At 42.3% G+C, this 19,033-nt stretch overlaps 1 protein-coding gene across 1 annotated transcript; it reads left to right on the top strand.

The window, feature by feature from the left end:
• Positions 1 to 636: 636 nt before the first annotated feature.
• rnf103 (ring finger protein 103) lies at positions 637 to 15,954 on the top strand. The gene is made up of 7 exons (XM_053324214.1): positions 637 to 1,292; positions 1,697 to 1,845; positions 9,844 to 9,959; positions 11,531 to 11,953; positions 12,165 to 12,297; positions 12,966 to 13,052; positions 13,883 to 15,954. Exons 1-7 carry the CDS (start codon positions 1,067 to 1,069, stop codon positions 14,864 to 14,866), a joined length of 2,118 nt encoding a protein of 705 aa, XP_053180189.1. The 5' UTR covers positions 637 to 1,066; the 3' UTR covers positions 14,867 to 15,954.
• The last annotated feature ends 3,079 nt before the right edge of the window (positions 15,955 to 19,033 follow it).

The raw sequence follows: 19,033 nt of genomic DNA on the forward strand, positions 1-19,033 counted from the left end.
CTTTGAATTAAAAATGAATCAAATAATCCTGTTTCATGTCTTGTATTATTAATTGTATTAATTGTTACCTAGTAAAGAGGTATCACACACTAAAACGTGTTAACTAAATCATTTGATTCCATGCTGGTGTTAATATTGACATTGACGCCACATTTATGAAAATCGGCATTTCATGGGTTGAAAATGGCTCAATCTGTCATGTTTCAAATCAGCTGGGCAAGGCAGAGCCACTGCTGACATAGTCAACCGTTCATTATGTATGTCTTGTATAGAAATAGTGGAATACTCAGTTATTACAGGCCAATAAAAGCACTTTACTAAGTGTTTCAACCATCACTGAAAAAAACAAAAGATCATCAATGCAAAAGTTTCTATATATACAAAAATAAACCGTTAAAGCAAACACCAGAATACAGTTGTATATGTAACACATCTGTAATCACTGAACTAAAGTCGGTTACACAGAATATTTTCTCTTATTTGAACAATTGGGATTAAAGTAGAAATAAATGCTTTACACGGATAGAGAGGTATTTACTGGGCAACCATTTACTCTGTTTACTTTCACTTTTAGGATTTTATTTTGTAGCTTGTTTACGTTGATGGTGGAGCCGGAAGTGACGTGGTCATCTTCTGTGTACACCAGCTGATCGGGAAACAAAGTCGTCTTGTCGTTTTTCTAGTATTGTGAGGATCTGGAAGCTCGGCAGCAGTCCGGCTCACCTCAGGACCAGAACGCGCTACTGGCTTCGCGGGGAAACTGCAGCGCGTGCAGCTGACACGTGAGCTTTTTGGAGGCCTGTTTGTTTTGGTTTATACATCACTAAGGCCTACCTGCTGCTAAGCTAACAGCTAGCTGTCACAGCTAGCAGGGTTGATGCTTTAGAGACTGCGGGTCACAGAACAAACGATGAAGCAGTGACGTATGTACAGTGAGTGTATGAAGCTGATATCCTCCATGCTTTACACTGTCTGTCTGTCAGTCAGTCTGTCAGTCTGTCCACTCATCACATCCACCGCCTGAGAGACAAGCCTTCAGCCAGCAGCGCTTTACTCCACTTACAAGATGTGGTTGAAACTGTTCTTCTTGCTGCTGTATTTCATACTGTTATTCATGGTAGCCAGGATCTTTGAAGCGGTGGTTTGGTATGAGACTGGTATGTTTGCTACTCAGCTTGTGGATCCAGTTACTCTCAGTTATAAGAAGTTGAAGACCATCCTGGAGTGTCGGGGGCTGGGATACTCTGGACTGGCTCAGAAGAAGGATGTGAGCGAGCTGGTAGAGAAATCAGGTAAAGATATATATATATATATTCAAGCTTTTGTGAATGTAGTGTTAAAGCATCTGGAGAGCCTCTTCTCCTGTTTTCATGGTGCTGGACTTTTTCTGAGATGACACTGTTGATTTTCTCTACTGATAAAAGAGCAGTTATTTGTTATTTGACATGACTTCCTGTTGTTTTGGTGAACACCTCTACTATACTTTGTAATGATGCTTCTCACTATGTAAACTATTCAACACAAAATAAATGTCCCATCCTGGACTATGTGTGATATTTGTGATGTACAAAATGAAGAAGAAATGTAAGCAATACTTTTAGATCTGAAAGAAATATGTGATTCAATTTCTGACTTTAGGATTGGAGTTTGGGTGAATAAGTCATAAGTCTCAAGGCTCTTTCTTCTGCTCCCACAGGAGAGCTGACACAGGGGGAGCTGTACTCAGCCATCAAGAAGGAGAAGGAACAGACAGAGGCAGGAGACGGCAGCACCACACACTTCAGTGCAGAGATGCACTTCTATGAATTAGTGGAGGATACTAAAGATGGGATCTGGTTGGTTCAGGTAAAACACTCAGTAACAAACCTGCAGTCAGGGTCAAAGATGTTAGTATGACAGTGATTCTGCTGCGTTTAAATCACATCATCATTTCTATTCAAACATACTGTATTTTTCCACATTCACCCATCACAAGATAACCCTGTAAGGTTGTTTGAATGGCTAAGGCAAACATCCAGTTGTGCAGTCCAGGACTATGTACTTATCAGTAAAACAGTGCAGGTCTGACAAACAGTACGAATGAAAATAACTGCAGAAAAAACAATTCTGAAAAAACAGAAGAAATAACTAACTGCATCTCTCCACACTGGCTAAACTCTGATAGGACAACTGACAAAAGTCCTCAGAGCTCCAGCCTCCTCCTCCTTCTTCTAAGAGACAATCAGTTATCTCCCAGGAGATTCATTCCTGGAGCCTGTTTCAGGAAGCAGGTTTAACCAACTCTGAGTTAAACCCTTAACTCTAGGTTGACCAACTCTGAGCTGTCAAACTCTGAGTTTTGGGTTTCAGAACAGCTGATAACAGCTCTGAGTAAAAGTAACTCTGAGTGAAGCTCCTGCATGAGGAGATACCGAACCTTCATCAATGGAGCACAGATAACATGATTCACCATGACAACAGGAGAAACAAAAGACTCAGTCCTCCTACTTCTCCCCAGTGGAGTTAGAAATATTATAGAATGCATGCATATTATGTAATATTAGAAATATTAATGAATACATGCAGATGATGAGTATATATTTAAGAAAAAGCAATACAGTAGCAGCAGCAAAAGAACATGAGCTGATGTGGCAGAAAATTACTGGCAGTCAATATGTGAGTATTAATAAATAAAAAGAAACGTTTTGTCTCGAGTATTCCACTTATTCAACATTTATATTCAGTGTGTGCGTGTGTGCGTGTGTGCGTGCGTGCGTGCGTGTGTGGAGCACATTTAATATTCATATAGACCCCAACAGGTACTAAACGTAGGCCTACTTGGCAGCAACTGAATATGAAACAAATCTCAGACTAGTAAGGTGTAATTTCATTACAAGCAGCTGTGATGTTGTTTATCCTGCACTACCTCATTAAACAGCATTCAGTGCTACATTCAACATGTGAATTTGAAAGCAATACATACATACAACACTACTAAAGTGTAAACGTTTCAGTGCTAGAGTCACATTTTTATTCATTTAAAGATTTATGTTTGAGCACTTTTATGAGAGGGAGAGGGAGAGGGAGAGGGAGAGAGAGAGAGAGAGGGAGGGAGAGAGAGAGAGAGAGAGAGAGAGAGAGAGAGAGAGAGAGAGAGAGAGGGTTAGACACAGTATGTGTGACAGCTCCTTCAGTCTGCAGGCTTCAGTTAAAAAGGAAGAGAAACTCAGGTTAGTTTCACTGACTATGTTGACTCAGAGTTAAGTCGAACTGGCTTTGTGAAACTGAAAAAACAGTTTCCTTAGAGTTTTCTCAAAACCTGCTTTCATGAAACATACTCAACATATTTTAGGCATGTACTTTCTTCTGCTGCTCACACACATATCACACACTGTATTTTACGCAGTAGATGGAGATGTCTCTGCTCTACTCAACACTGAGTATTTCTCTGCATGTGTCAATGTGTCAAAATATTTTTGTGAGCCCTAGTTGGCAAAATACACAGATTATTATGACTTCAGCTCTCTGAAGGCAGGGACACTGGTGAGATTACTCATATGATTTAAGCTGATTTGGAGGGTTAGTACCAGTCTGGCTCAGTTAGCAGATAGAATCATACAGTGTGATTTGGAGGGTTAGTACCAGTCTGGCTCAGTTAGCAGATAGAATCATACAGTGTGTCAGACGTAAAGAGACTTGCCACCAGTGACCAATGATGTCACTGTGTGTCAGTGTGAGGAGACATAGCAGGGAGAAAATGCATGAGCAGAAAGGTTTGTATGGTTAGTTACATGATGCTGGACGGACACAGACTGCAGTGAGAGATGAACTTACACCATTGGTCAACAGGCTTGGTGTTTGTGTTTCCTCATTGGCTGTTGCTCTTTCAAAATGAATTGATGTGACATGAGGGAAGCAGAGAACAGCAGCGTGAGCCTGAATGTATGCAGAGAAGTGGATACAGGAAAGCACCATTAGCTGTTAGCTTTGAAGTTGATCTGACAGAGATCAGATAATCACAGCAGCATGTGATGCTCTTGGGCTCAAACAGACTGTTTACTTCAGACTTGCATTATGAATGAGACTTCTGTAAATCACTAGTAGGGCTGGGCGATTATGGCAAAAATCTAAATCATGAATTGACCTTTTAACCTTGATTAGGATTAATGAAGGATTATCTCCCCTCTTGATGAACAATGATGTGGTTAATGTCTAGTTTACTTGATTAGAACTATGTAAAGATCATGGTTTGGGTTCAAATCATCACTGGAGATAAGTTTTCTAATCCCTTTAAAGATAAAAGAACAAAAGAAAAAGATAAAGAACAATGACTTTCTAAATGTGCCCAGCCCTAATCACTATATACATTTATTTTGAGTGTCACAACTGAAATGCTGCACCACTGGCTGATGTGCAATAATTGCATATTCACTTTAACTTATCCTCTTTTTTTCCTTTTTTTAACACTTTGTTATCATATTGTACCTTATTCTATGCTCTGTGTGTGTATGTGAAGTGAATGGAAACACTGTATATGAACATGCAGTGACAGTAAAGGCTTTCAGATGACTCATGTCACTGTTAGGATTTGATCACATTGTGAATGTTTAGATGAGTCACATGATTGAATGGTTTTATCCTCCTTGTGGAGGGTTGAACTGGAAGTTAGCCATCTTGGCCAACAAAAGTTTCTAGTGAGCATGCTCCAGGGGCGCATAGACACAATTTTTGGCTTCATGCGCCACTGATCAACCATCATAGGAATGAACAGTGCCCCACCTTCAATGCTGTATCCACTTCTCTGTATACATCCATGAACATGACAGAGTGACTGTGTCTCTGCTCTGATGCTCTCAGCTTTCAGTGTTACATTTAGTAAAGTCACATCAACTCTGTCTGTGCTGTGTCCTCTTCCACCAGCTAGTGTGACCCACTCTGTCCACTCAGCTAGTGTGACCCACTCTGTCCACTCAGCTAGTGTGACCCACTCTGTATACTCAGTCAGTGTGACCCACTCTGTCCACTCAGCTAATGTGACACACTCTGTCCACTCAGCTAGTGTGACCCACTCTGTATACTCAGTCAGTGTGACCCACTCTGTCCACTCAGCTAGTGTGACCCACTCTGTCCACTCAGTCAGTGTGACCCACTCTGTCCACTCAGCTAATGTGACCCACTCTGTCCCCTCAGCTAGTGTGATCCACTCTGTATACTCAGTCAGTATGACCCACTCTGTCCACTCAGTCAGTGTGACCCACTCTGTATACTCAGTCAGTGTGACCCACTCTGTCCACTCAGTCAGTGTGACCCACTCTGTCCACTCAGTCAGTGTGACCCACTCTGTCCACTCAGCTAATGTGACCCACTCTGTCCACTCAGTCAGTGTGACCCACTCTGTTCACTCAGCTAATGTGACCCACTCTGTCCACTCAGTCAGTGTGACCCACTCTGTCCACTCAGCTAATGTGACCCACTCTGTCCACTCAGTCAGTGTGACCCACTCTGTTCACTCAGCTAATGTGACCCACTCTGTCCACTCAGTCAGTGTGACCCACTCTGTATACTCAGTCAGTGTGACCCACTCTGTCCACTCAGTCAGTGTGACCCACTCTGTCCACTCAGCTAATGTGACCCACTCTGTCCACTCAGTCAGTGTGACCCACTCTGTCCACTCAGTCAGTGTGACCCACTCTGTCCACTCAGCTAATGTGACCCACTCTGTCCACTCAGTCAGTGACCCACTCTGTTCACTCAGCTAATGTGACCCACTCTGTCCACTCAGTCAGTGTGACCCACTCTGTATACTCAGTCAGTGTGACCCACTCTGTCCACTCAGCTAGTGTGACCCACTCTGTCCACTCAGTCAGTGTGACCCACTCTGTCCACTCAGCTAATGTGACCCACTCTGTCCCCTCAGCTAGTGTGATCCACTCTGTATACTCAGTCAGTATGACCCACTCTGTCCACTCAGTCAGTGTGACCCACTCTGTCCACTCAGTCAGTGTGACCCACTCTGTCCACTCAGTCAGTGTGACCCACTCTGTCCACTCAGTCAGTGTGACCCACTCTGTCCACTCAGCTAATGTGACCCACTCTGTCCACTCAGTCAGTGTGACCCACTCTGTTCACTCAGCTAATGTGACCCACTCTGTCCACTCAGTCAGTGTGACCCACTCTGTCCACTCAGCTAATGTGACCCACTCTGTCCACTCAGTCAGTGTGACCCACTCTGTTCACTTAGCTAATGTGACCCACTCTGTCCACTCAGTCAGTGTGACCCACTCTGTATACTCAGTCAGTGTGACCCACTCTGTCCACTCAGTCAGTGTGACCCACTCTGTCCACTCAGCTAATGTGACCCACTCTGTCCACTCAGCTAATGTGACCCACTCTGTCCACTCAGTCAGTGTGACCCACTCTGTCCACTCAGTCAGTGTGACCCACTCTGTATACTCAGTCAGTGTGACCCACTCTGTCCACTCAGCTAGTGTGACCCACTCTGTCCACTCAGTCAGTGTGACCCACTCTGTCCACTCAGCTAATGTGACCCACTCTGTCCACTCAGTCAGTGACCCACTCTGTTCACTCAGCTAATGTGACCCACTCTGTCCACTCAGTCAGTGTGACCCACTCTGTATACTCAGTCAGTGTGACCCACTCTGTCCACTCAGCTAGTGTGACCCACTCTGTCCACTCAGTCAGTGTGACCCACTCTGTCCACTCAGCTAATGTGACCCACTCTGTCCCCTCAGCTAGTGTGATCCACTCTGTATACTCAGTCAGTATGACCCACTCTGTCCACTCAGTCAGTGTGACCCACTCTGTCCACTCAGTCAGTGTGACCCACTCTGTCCACTCAGTCAGTGTGACCCACTCTGTCCACTCAGTCAGTGTGACCCACTCTGTCCACTCAGCTAATGTGACCCACTCTGTCCACTCAGTCAGTGTGACCCACTCTGTTCACTCAGCTAATGTGACCCACTCTGTCCACTCAGTCAGTGTGACCCACTCTGTCCACTCAGCTAATGTGACCCACTCTGTCCACTCAGTCAGTGTGACCCACTCTGTTCACTTAGCTAATGTGACCCACTCTGTCCACTCAGTCAGTGTGACCCACTCTGTATACTCAGTCAGTGTGACCCACTCTGTCCACTCAGTCAGTGTGACCCACTCTGTCCACTCAGCTAATGTGACCCACTCTGTCCACTCAGCTAATGTGACCCACTCTGTCCACTCAGTCAGTGTGACCCACTCTGTCCACTCAGTCAGTGTGACCCACTCTGTATACTCAGTCAGTGTGACCCACTCTGTCCACTCAGCTAGTGTGACCCACTCTGTCCACTCAGTCAGTGTGACCCACTCTGTCCACTCAGCTAATGTGACCCACTCTGTCCCCTCAGCTAGTGTGATCCACTCTGTATACTCAGTCAGTGTGACCCACTCTGTTCACTCAGCTAATGTGACCCACTCTGTCCACTCAGTCAGTGTGACCCACTCTGTCCACTCAGCTAATGTGACCCACTCTGTCCACTCAGTCAGTGTGACCCACTCTGTTCACTTAGCTAATGTGACCCACTCTGTCCACTCAGTCAGTGTGACCCACTCTGTATACTCAGTCAGTGTGACCCACTCTGTCCACTCAGTCAGTGTGACCCACTCTGTCCACTCAGCTAATGTGACCCACTCTGTCCACTCAGCTAATGTGACCCACTCTGTCCACTCAGTCAGTGTGACCCACTCTGTCCACTCAGTCAGTGTGACCCACTCTGTCCACTCAGCTAATGTGACCCACTCTGTATACTCAGTCAGTGTGACCCACTCTGTCCACTCAGTCAGTGTGACCCACTCTGTCCAGTCAGCTAATGTGACCCACTCTGTCCACTCAGCTAATGTGACCCACTCTGTCCCCTCAGCTAGTGTGACCCACTCTGTCCACTCAGCTAATGTGACCCACTCTGTCCCCTCAGCTAGTGTGACCCACTCTGTATACTCAGTCAGTGTGACCCACTCTGTCCACTCAGCTGACAGGAGAGATGCTCTACGGTGCATTTGGATTTTCTATATCATGTAGCAAACCTTTTATTTCTCTGATGTTCTAACATCACAAACTATGAACAACAGCATTAAAACAGGAGTCTTGCAGGTCAGACATGTGACTCATGCTGTCGTTATATCAGTGTAGTGGAGGACAGCTGCTCTGCATGTGTGCTTGATGCAACTACAGTAAGAAGTCTCATGATCATGGATAGAGGAAGAGGCAGACAGCACACAGTTACAGTAGCACTAATAACCATCAATGATAAAACACTCAATACAGAGTGAAAAACAAAATGACATGAAAGAGCAGCTGGGTTCATCATTAGAATATATCAAATTTATATTCAGATAAATTCTCTTTCAAATCAAACATCCCAACAAATGAGTGCAAAGTATTGTTAAAACAATATTTATAGCCTTTTTTGACTCAAACACAGCTCAACCATGTCATGTGATACTTCAGTCCACTTTAACAACAAATATTACTGAGACCATGACAGAAAACTAATATTCAGAAATGAACATCCACTGACTATCACTGACCAGATACTGTCCAGCCAATACTAGTCTTGTTTAGCCTTTTCAGGGCAAACTGCACTGTATATTAACCAATAATATATTATAACGGTTATTTATTATTACTGTTTTGCAGAAATCAATTAAGGTGATGTGTGAAGCTGGCTCATCTACACCATCATTAGAAACATAAATTAGAAGTATTTGAAACTGATGCTAACTGTGTGCTGAGGTCTTATTTTCATAATGATGTTTGTTTTAGTTTGACTCATAACATATTGCAGCTGGAAGAGACTGCACTGAGGACACTTGGCTGGTGTTAGGATAAATTTACATAAACACTGATAGCACCGCTTGTCCAGGAGCTTAGCAACATTTCAGTATTGACCAATCAGGAACCATTACCAATCTAGTACTGGTTCTTTTAAGTTGAGAGGAAGTCCTTCCTTCCTTCCTGTCTGGAGCTGTCACACTTTATGTTCTGTTCAGTCTGTGTTTTTAGGTGTGTCACCATCTTCAAGTGTGTGTTCATACAGACACTGACACGTCATGATGTATTCTTACACTGTAAAAATGATCCACTGTGTAAATACACATTGTAAAATGATTGTTCAGCAGCTGCAGACAGTAGCAGCCACTCACAGCTGCTGCTCCCAGCCGGATGCCAGCTGGCTACCAGCCAGTTAACAGCCACTGTGACGCCCCCACCCCTACCCCTAAGCCCAACCCCACCCCCACCCGCAGCTGTCTAGTTTACCTGTAAACATGCTCATTCAATTGCATGGTGTCACCATGTAACAGAAGACATTGACGCATAAACCAGAGCTATGATCACTATGTTTCCCAGATTCACACTAGTCACTGTAACTTCAGTCATGTTTGCCACCAGCTCAGCTGTCAATAGTTATAACATTATAAACCCTGAAATGACCCTCACATTTCACCTTAATGACTTTCATTTTAGATACACTTCCCCAAAATTCAGCAATATTATTATCAATATATTGTCAACTACTAGTGCTTTATGAGCTGATGCTGGCTGTAAAGAAGTGAAAGATCAACACTATGTCAACATGGAACACAAACATAACCAAATAAGAACCCGTCTGTAATATCCTCTATGATCCTCTATAAAAAGGAATATGACAAACTAAGATGATCTCACAATAAAATGGATCATTGATGATTTTTAGCTGTTTTTTGTCGTTGATTGAAACAGGAATAAATCAGTGAGAAGTAAAGGTTAGAACCTTCATTTACACTGTGTCATGTCTTGTGTTGTCTTCATCATGTCTCTCTGTGTACCTGCAGGTCATTGCTCAGGACCGAGAAGCTCTGCTCAGTCAGTCCAACTGGGGGAAGATGGTGCAGAAAGTGTCTCAGTTTGGAATCAGAACAGGAACGTTTAACTGCTCTAATGACTACAGGTGGGAACCAGAGCCTGCTGCTTTTATATATACAGCACCAGTCACACATACTCGTGTAAGGCTTATTTATGGTTATTATTTTCTACATTGTAGAACAATACTGAAGACATCAAAACTATGAAATAACATATTTGGAATTATGCAGTAAACATCAAGGGTTAAAAAAATCTAAATATGTTTTAAATGTTAGATTCTTCAGTTGTCACTTTTTGCTTTGATGACAGCTTCAAGAGGTAGTAACCTGAGACGCTTTTCCAACAGTCTTGAATTAGTTCCCACATATGCTGACCCCCCCGCCACCCCAATCTCAAACCATTGGGTGTAGGCTGGGTTTTAGTGGAGGTCTGGTCATATGGTGCAGCACTCCATAAGCCGTGACGCATGGTGCAGGTGTGTTTTGGGTCATTGTCATGTTGAAAAACTAATAAAGGTCCCACTAAGTGCAAAACAGATGTGATGATGTCACTGCAGAATGATGTGGTAATTACTGTCATGGCATAATAGACCTAATGGTCTCTAATGCATTAAGAAGGAAGAAATCATTTATCAATTAACTTTTGACAAGGCACACCTGTTCATTGAAAACATTCCAAAGACACTTTTTTATTTAATAATTTAATATTTTTTTATGTACCACGTTTTTGCCAATATGCCTGCTGTAATAAAAATAATAATAATAACACTCACATTTCCTAAGAGTGTGTGAAGAACATTTTCAGTCTCTACAACATACACTTCTGTATTATATCATAGTTGTACACTCAGTGTCTGATACAGTTTAGTTAACGAGGGCTAAACTGGCAGAACAGTTAACATGTACAGGATGGACCATACACTCCTCTGCAGTAGACACTGTATATCTGCCTCCAAATGTCTGTTCTATTGCACCCTGACACAGTACTCTCAGCTCCACAATATACACATCACATTGTGTTTGGTCTTTAATCAGTGGTAGCTTCAGTATCTCTGATGACCCTCTATACGCCGAATCCTCACTGGGGGGCTTCCCCAGGTCTGGTGTTGTGTTGCACTGTTACTGCATGCTTGTTAGGCTAAGAACAAAAAACTGACTCTATATAACCAGTTTACCTGGTAATCAGTCATATAACTGATTCCCAAACTAGATCCCTCTACCAGTGTACCTGCAGGCAGTGAAACAGTCCACATCAGCAAATGAGGGAGGGAGACAGAGGATGGGATGAATGATGCAATTAATTAATAATGAACATTAGAATATAGTATTGTGTAGTATTGTATTTTATTTCCCCGCTGGTCCTTTATCGCCTCCTCTGATATTGTTGTGTAGGAATGAATGTTGTTGATTGCTGTTTGTTTATGTGAGGTTGGGCTTGTAGAAAATGAATTGCCCCTCGGGGATGAATAAAGCTGAATCTGAAATCTGATACCTCATCATAGAACAGTAATGTAACTAATCAGTGATGAGACTGACAGAAAGTTAAGTACCATTACTTAACATCACACCATGTCTCAGCAGGTCACAGCAGGTCTCCCTGCTCCAGAATCATGTACGTCTAGAATACTACTAATGGTTGTTCTGTTCTTTTTACCAGGTCATGTATCAAGCGTGGCTGGCAGCGCTCCACTCTCATCATGTCTGTTCCTCAGACTTCAGCGTCAAAGGGCAAAGTCATGCTCAAAGAATACAATGGCCGTCGCATCGAAACGGAGCACATCTTCCGCTGGATGACTTCACACGTGGCTCATCGCATCAAAACTCTGCATCACTCTGAGCAGCTGGTGGAGGAGTGGCGCTCTGATCCATCCCACCCAGTCAAGATGTTTCTGTTCGCCCGTCTGTCCCAGCCGCCTGCCTTCTTCTCCTCACTCTCCGTCAAATTCACGGGCAGGATCGAGTTCATCTTTGTCGATATACGGCACTGGGACAACCACAGCAGCCTGGCAGAAATCGGTGTGACACAGAGCCCCGCTTACATCCTCAAGATGCCTGAAGGCATTTATCACTATGGCAACAGGTGATGAATGAAATGTGGAAATAATAATGATTTTATTGATTGTTCATACATACAAAACTGATTTCTTCTTCTTCTTCTTCTTCTTCTTCTTCTTCTTCTTCTTCTTCTTCTTCTTCTTCTTCTTCTTCTTCTTCTTCTTCTTCTTCTTCTTCTTCTTCTTCTCCTTCTCCTTCTCCTTCTCCTTCTTCTTCTTCTTCTCATCTGTGTGTAGTACGGGGGAGTTCCTGTCCCTGGCTGCCATGGATACCTTCCTGCGGTCAGTCCAGCCAGAGGTTAATGACCTGTTTGTCCTCAGTCTGGTCCTGATCAACCTGCTGGCCTGGATGGACCTCTTCATAACACAGGTCACTTCCTGTTTTCTCATTAGTTAATATTATTGAGTATTATAATATATAAAAAGTATTTAGCTCCACCATGTGCAGCTACATCGTACTGCTTACACATATGCATTAATAATAATATTCCCACAGTATAACATATATTATAATAGATTATAATAGATTACTCAGTAAGGGGCCATTCTGCATAACTAGTACTTTAAGCACATTTAGCTGATAATTTTGCCTTTTGACTTCAGTAAAAACATAAAAGTAACAGATCTTATAAGTAATAGTTTTTCTACACTGTATAATTACTACTTTGATATAAAGATCCCCCACATGTTTTTAGCTTCATCTTAGAATAATAATAATTTGTGTCTGTTAGACATCTTAAAATGACATCTGCTTCTTATCCCTCGATGAAAAATCCAAAAGCTATGAATATGTAATTATTTTTCATGACTCATCTTTCACTGTGAAGTTTCACTTTTGATGTAATCAATCCTGCTTGTAGGTACGCACCTTTTTAAAGTGAGATTCAAAGTGAGCTCAGACAAACGTTCCTCCTTCAGCAGATGAATGAAAACAAACTACAGAAAAACCTGTTTTGAATGGAGGGAGACTTTAAGTAAAGAGTGTGATTAGACTCCTCATCCACAGTGTTTTTAACATGTGTTCATTTTCATGCACAGGGGGCAACAGTCAAACGATTTGTAGTTCTGATCCGAACACTTGGAACCTACAACTCCATACTGCTGGTGTCCTGGCTTCCTGTTCTGGTAGGAAATCATCTACTCCACACAGTTATTTTATTCATTATAAATAAGCTATTTATATGTGGACATACACATTTACACTGTTTTTATAAAGCATTAATTACATTGCACCATGACGAATTGGTGGGTCAGCGTTCAAGCAGTTTATAAGTGTGTTATGACCCACATATTTATCCTTATATGTCATCAGTCACATGATAATAACCATTCATGAATTGTGTGTATTTTCTGATAATGGATGTGTCACACAAATGCTTCTAGATGTTTCTAAATGCATAATATACATACATATATATATATACAGTATGTATATATATATATATATATATATATATATATATATATATATATATATATATATATATATATATATATATATATATATACATACATATATATATATATATATGTATGTATGTGTATATATATGTGTGTATATATATATATATATATATATATATATACACATATATATGTAAAGTCTGTGTAAAGAGAAATGTGAATCAAAAAATCATTGCTGAAAACATGAAAAGACTGAACTGTACTGAACTGAGGAATTAGACTGTTAAACTGTTTTTCACCATTTCGGTGGTCAGGATGCTTTGGACGATGATGATGTAGTGGAGTTATACTCTAATGATCCCTCAGGTCTGGAGCAAACACTAATAATGAACTCATAATAATTAGCGAGCATGTAGAGTTTCATATATTCATAGACATATTCTATTCTCTCATAGTCTAGTCCCTACTATTACTATTTAACTGAGGGGAGAGTCAGGAAATAGATAATAAATGACCCTTCCTCCCATCCCCTCATCCCCTCATCCCCCCAGGCTCTCCTCCAGCTACCCTATCTGGACAGTCTGTACGGTTACAGTCTGAAGCTGCTTCGCTATGCTGACACCACCACACTAGCCAGCCTGGTGAGAGCTGACTGGACCTTCTACTCGTCCCACCCGGCTCTCTTCCTGTCTACCTACCTGGCTCACGGCCTGCTGATCGACTATTTTGAGAAGAAACGCCGCTGTGGCATCAGAAGCCAAGAAGACAGCACCACCAACCTGGAGTGGCTGGCCAGTCTATGGGACTGGTACACTTCCTATCTGCTTCATCCAATCGCATCATTGCAGCAGGTCCCGTCTGACCAATCAGACTGGGAGGATGATCCCAACTTTTTCTTTGAGCGCTTGGCTTTTCCTGATCTCTGGCTTCGTCCTTTAGTAAACATGGACTACATTAAAGACTTGCCCACCTGGAGGTTCAGAGCTGTTGGTCAGCACAGAGGGGAGGGGTCCGGTGGGGAGCTGGAAGAAACAGATAGTTCACACTCAGACACAGAGAGCATGGAGCAGAGTGGTGGCCCCCCTGTGAGTCCCAGCAAACCTCCACATAGCAGCAGAAACCACAAGCAATCATCATCCAGTCAGGACAGCAACACACTCTCTGTGTGCAACATGGACCCCAGCATTGACAGCAGCTGTCACTGTGCATCATCCCTCTGCTGTTGTCATGGGAACGTAGGCTTACCATCAGCTGACAGACCACCAGAAGGTATCTCCAATCATCAGCACTGCGATTGGTCAGTGTGGCCGTGTGACATGCTGCGGTGCTCAGAGTGTGTGGTGTGTCTGGAGAACTTTGTGAGTGAGGAGCTGCTGATGGGTCTGCCCTGTGGTCACGCCTTCCACCAGCAGTGCATTGTGGTTTGGCTGGCAGCAGGCAGAAACTGCTGCCCAGTGTGTCGCTGGCCCAGCTACAAAAAGAAACAGCAGCGAGCTCCACAGAGCAGCCCTGCTAAGAACACACTACTGGACTGATGAACAGGTGGAACTGTGTTATCATCACTGCTTGCATGGGGTGAAGTTGGGACTGGGGAGGAATTAAGAAGAAAACATTGTTTGTTAGTGTGGTCACGGTTGCTGTTGTCATGACCCATCAATCAGCTTGTTTCCATTCCTGTTGAAGGCAATGTGCTGGCCATCATGGCAGACAGATGACACTATGAGAGCTAAGCCACCATGGCTTCTCATTTACACAGTACACGTAGGTTTAGTCACAGTAAACTTTGTAGTGCAATAAAAACATATTTCTAGTTGTGCTTTTTGGCCACATTTACCAGAGATCAGCTGTTTGAAGGGGATGACTGACACTGAGAGTAAAGTGGAGTCTGTTTAAAGCCCCAATCATCCCAGAAACCATCAGTGTGACTTATTTCACTTGGCAAGGCTGTAGGCTACTGAAGATAACTACACCAAACATACATGAACTCTTATCTACTCTCTATCATGACTGATCTCCATGCTATATGTGTTTGCATTTTGTTAGAGTAGAAGTAGAACATTTCTGGATAGCTGCTTTTTGGAAACTTCTTAACTGGTCAACACATGAAAGCTGTTTCTGCCAGTACAACAGTACAGTTCAAATGAATGAGCTGGGTGTGTAATATGGTGGTATACATTTTACTTCTGACACACTGATAACTCTTCAGAATCTTCATTTCTGCATGACTTCAAAGAGAATTTGCTTAAAACAGTCTTGTCAACAGTTTCTACCTGAATTCTGCCAAATCACATTATATCACACTTTTTCTGTCCTGAATTCTGATGTTTCTCACCACAGCCTCCAGGTTCTAACCAACAGGAGTGATGTACGCTGAACCACAGAGCTCTACAGGCTTCAGTCAGGATGCCCACACTTGTACTTTAGAAACATGCACACCACCTCTCACATTAGAGGCTGCTTGCACACACTGATATGCTGCTGGAATTGTATGTATTAATAAATATTGGGCCTCTAGAGTTGAGAGGCTGATGCAGAGTAGTGATCATCCCTCATCCTAACCCAGCAATGCCCAGACTGCCTTCATCACATTAGTATTTAATGTGTGACCAGAATAGTAAACCATGTCAACACTTGTGTTTGCCTTCACTAAAATGGGTTGCCATCTGTTGAAGATCAGCTGCAGACACACACACACACATGCACATATATGTCTGTGCCACATCTTGACACTAATCACATGTTTTAAAAGTTCAAATATAATATAGTGCAATTTAGTTTAGATTAGTGACCTCAGCAGTTTGTCAGTGAGGAGACACATGTGGTCATATTCCTGGCAGAGTGATTCCTCTGTATGAGACTGTGATCACAGCTAGTGTCACAAGCTACGTACAGCAGCCATCAGTGCAGAACCAGAACAAAGCTGAAGCTGCATTAGTCAATACTATATATGAACTATAGGTCAGATGACTGTATAATGGGAAATAAGTTGCTCTTTTCACCTCTTTTAGTGTGTCTTTAACATTTTCCTTCCCTTTATATTCTTCTGTCATCAACCAGGTTTCCAGCAGCAACAGGCAGCAGTTCTCTGTACACTACCTGCCAAACAGCACGCACAAACCTAGCCTAGCTAGAGAACATAGTGGAGCATTTAGCAGCTAATGAGCCAGGATTTGCTCAGGTGAACATAAACACTGCTCCAATAGGAAGATCACGCTGCTCGGTGTCTGCTACATGTGTAAATAAGCAACTGTTTGCTAACGCTTTCACCCTATCAACTTTATAAGATGATAAAATGTCCAATGTTTTATTCACCTTGCCATAAAATCACTAATTGCACAGTTGCATTATTGAATCAAGTCTGTATCATGACTGGCTTCCCATCATGCTGCAGGTGAATTGGCAAAAATGTCCCGTTTTGGACTCTACAGCTTCTGATGACGGATAATACAGCTGTCTGTCACCAGCCTAAATGAATGTGTATATTAATGTGTCTATTTTAAAAGTCTGATGTTCTAGTCTCTGTAAGGTAACAGTACATGGATACAATGCATGTTGTGGTGGCTGTTATTACTCAACCCTTGCCTTTACCAAGAATGGACATTTGTTAGTGAGACGACTGAATTGAACATGGTTGCTATCATGTATGGAGGTACAACAGGGTCCCAGGTGTGTCATTACATTCATTCCTGTCATTACCCCCCAAAAAACAACCTTCAATTTCATGTCAGCAGGGGAACAAAAAGGGCTTGGCTCAGCATGTATGTTTTTATTTGTCCTTCAGTGTTCTCCTAGTTGACAGCCAGGAGCTGAGCTGCACAACAAGTCTCCTGTTGTTGTACACACCTGCCAGAGGTATGATGCCTTGCTCATGGACAGTTTGTCATCATTAGGCTCCAGTACTAATGCTCAGCAGTGCAGGATAGAAAAGAGAAAAATCTACACTTGATTTTTTAAGTCCATTAATCCTTTTAACCCTAAATGTCAATATAAATAAACAATCCTCTCATTAAACAACTAACTTATTTTCTTGACATATTGAAGGATTTCTTTCAGTTTTGGATGAAACTCTGAGTAAGGCTTTCAGCTCCTGCATAGTAGAAATGATGTGCTGATATGACTATTGTCCTGTCGAACTTTTGCAAATCCAGAAAACTCCAGCAAGCGTTTCCTCTGTATTGTATCACCTGAGGTTTACTTTGCAGTGAACATCACACATGCTTTACCTCAGGATCTCATTATGTAAAGGGTGAGAGATCCTAGAAGCATGACACTACCCCTCATTGTTTCAAAATCCTGATTTAAAATATCCAAAACTAACTGTAACCCATCAACTTTAAAGGGTGCTTTATCATAATCCTTCAGCTCATTCCTGTCCTCTTTTTGTGTGTGTGAAGGGAAGAAGAAAAAATCTGTAGAATAAAATCTATGTTTCAGAACTTTGTGTTGGGACTTGTTTTGTCACAGTGAGCTGTCAGATACGTATACACTGAAGAGCGTGGCTGTACCTCACTGCTGCTTATGTCATCAGGATTTATTTGAGAGCCTATTAAAAGTGTTTTTTGGGGGTTTTCATGAATTTTGTGTTTTTTGGCGACCTTAGGAAGTTCAAATGCTATGCTGCAACTTTTCTCTGCCTTAAGTGCATTCCTGGCAGGTTACTGAAAGCACCATTAGACCTTCCTGTATTACAGTTCATGGTGGGCTAGGCTATCAGGGCTCCTCAGAGAGTATTTAACTACATCAATTAAATAAGAGAACATCCACATAATTACGAAAATATCAGGTTTGTGTGTTGGTGGACACGTTGGCTATAGCTCTGCATCATTTCCTGCTATGACTCAGCCAATTTTGAAGCCTTTTGATTGGCTTTGATTTGTGTTAATATGATCAACTGTCAACAAGAAACTGACCTGTGATCAGGCGCTAAGAGAATGATGGCAATCTACACATAAAGCTGAAAGTAGGTTTTAGGATTAGTCTGTTTGACAAAATATATTCTAGAGCTGAGCTGAGGTGGGACAAAGTTGCTGTTTTGTAAGTCACATGTAAGTCTCGTGACAAAATAGGTCGAGATCTAAAAGAATTAAAATTGTGCTCTCCCCCCTGCTGGTTACCTTGAGGAGGGCAGTTTTTGTGCCATGCAAGTTTCTCAAAGATCAAGGTTAAGTTTCTTTAAAAGAGGTTGCACCATACTATGTTTAAAAATAGAAGGAAAGAATTCATTGGATTAACGTTACAGTTAAATATGATAGCAAGTGGCCATTGCTCAATAAAGCAGCAGACATATGACAAATCATCAAAGGGTACTGTATAAAGGAGTTGAAATCATTTAGTGGTTTTATGAATGGTATTGTAAGTGAGTCATTTACTCTGATTGGGGAAAATGAAATGCAGACAAGGTCAAGACCATTTTTATTTAGGCCTAGCCTAATATCGCTAATCCCAAGTTTACCTCAAGAGGTTTTACAAACTATACAGCGACATGCTCTGTCCTTAGACCCAAAAGAGGACAAACTCCCCCCAAAAAAACCTTTAATGTCGAAAAAATGGAAACCTCAGGAAGAGCAACAGTACAGGGATCCTTCTTACAGGACACACATGCTGTAGCTACTAGATGTTGTGTGTACAGATAAGACTAGAACTTAAAACTCAGGCTACAACAGGACATCAAACTTCATCCTGTAGTTTGCAGTATGAGCGCT

Source organism: Scomber japonicus, chromosome 8 (assembly GCF_027409825.1).
Source record: "Scomber japonicus isolate fScoJap1 chromosome 8, fScoJap1.pri, whole genome shotgun sequence".
Taxonomy (NCBI): Eukaryota; Metazoa; Chordata; class Actinopteri; order Scombriformes; family Scombridae; genus Scomber; species Scomber japonicus.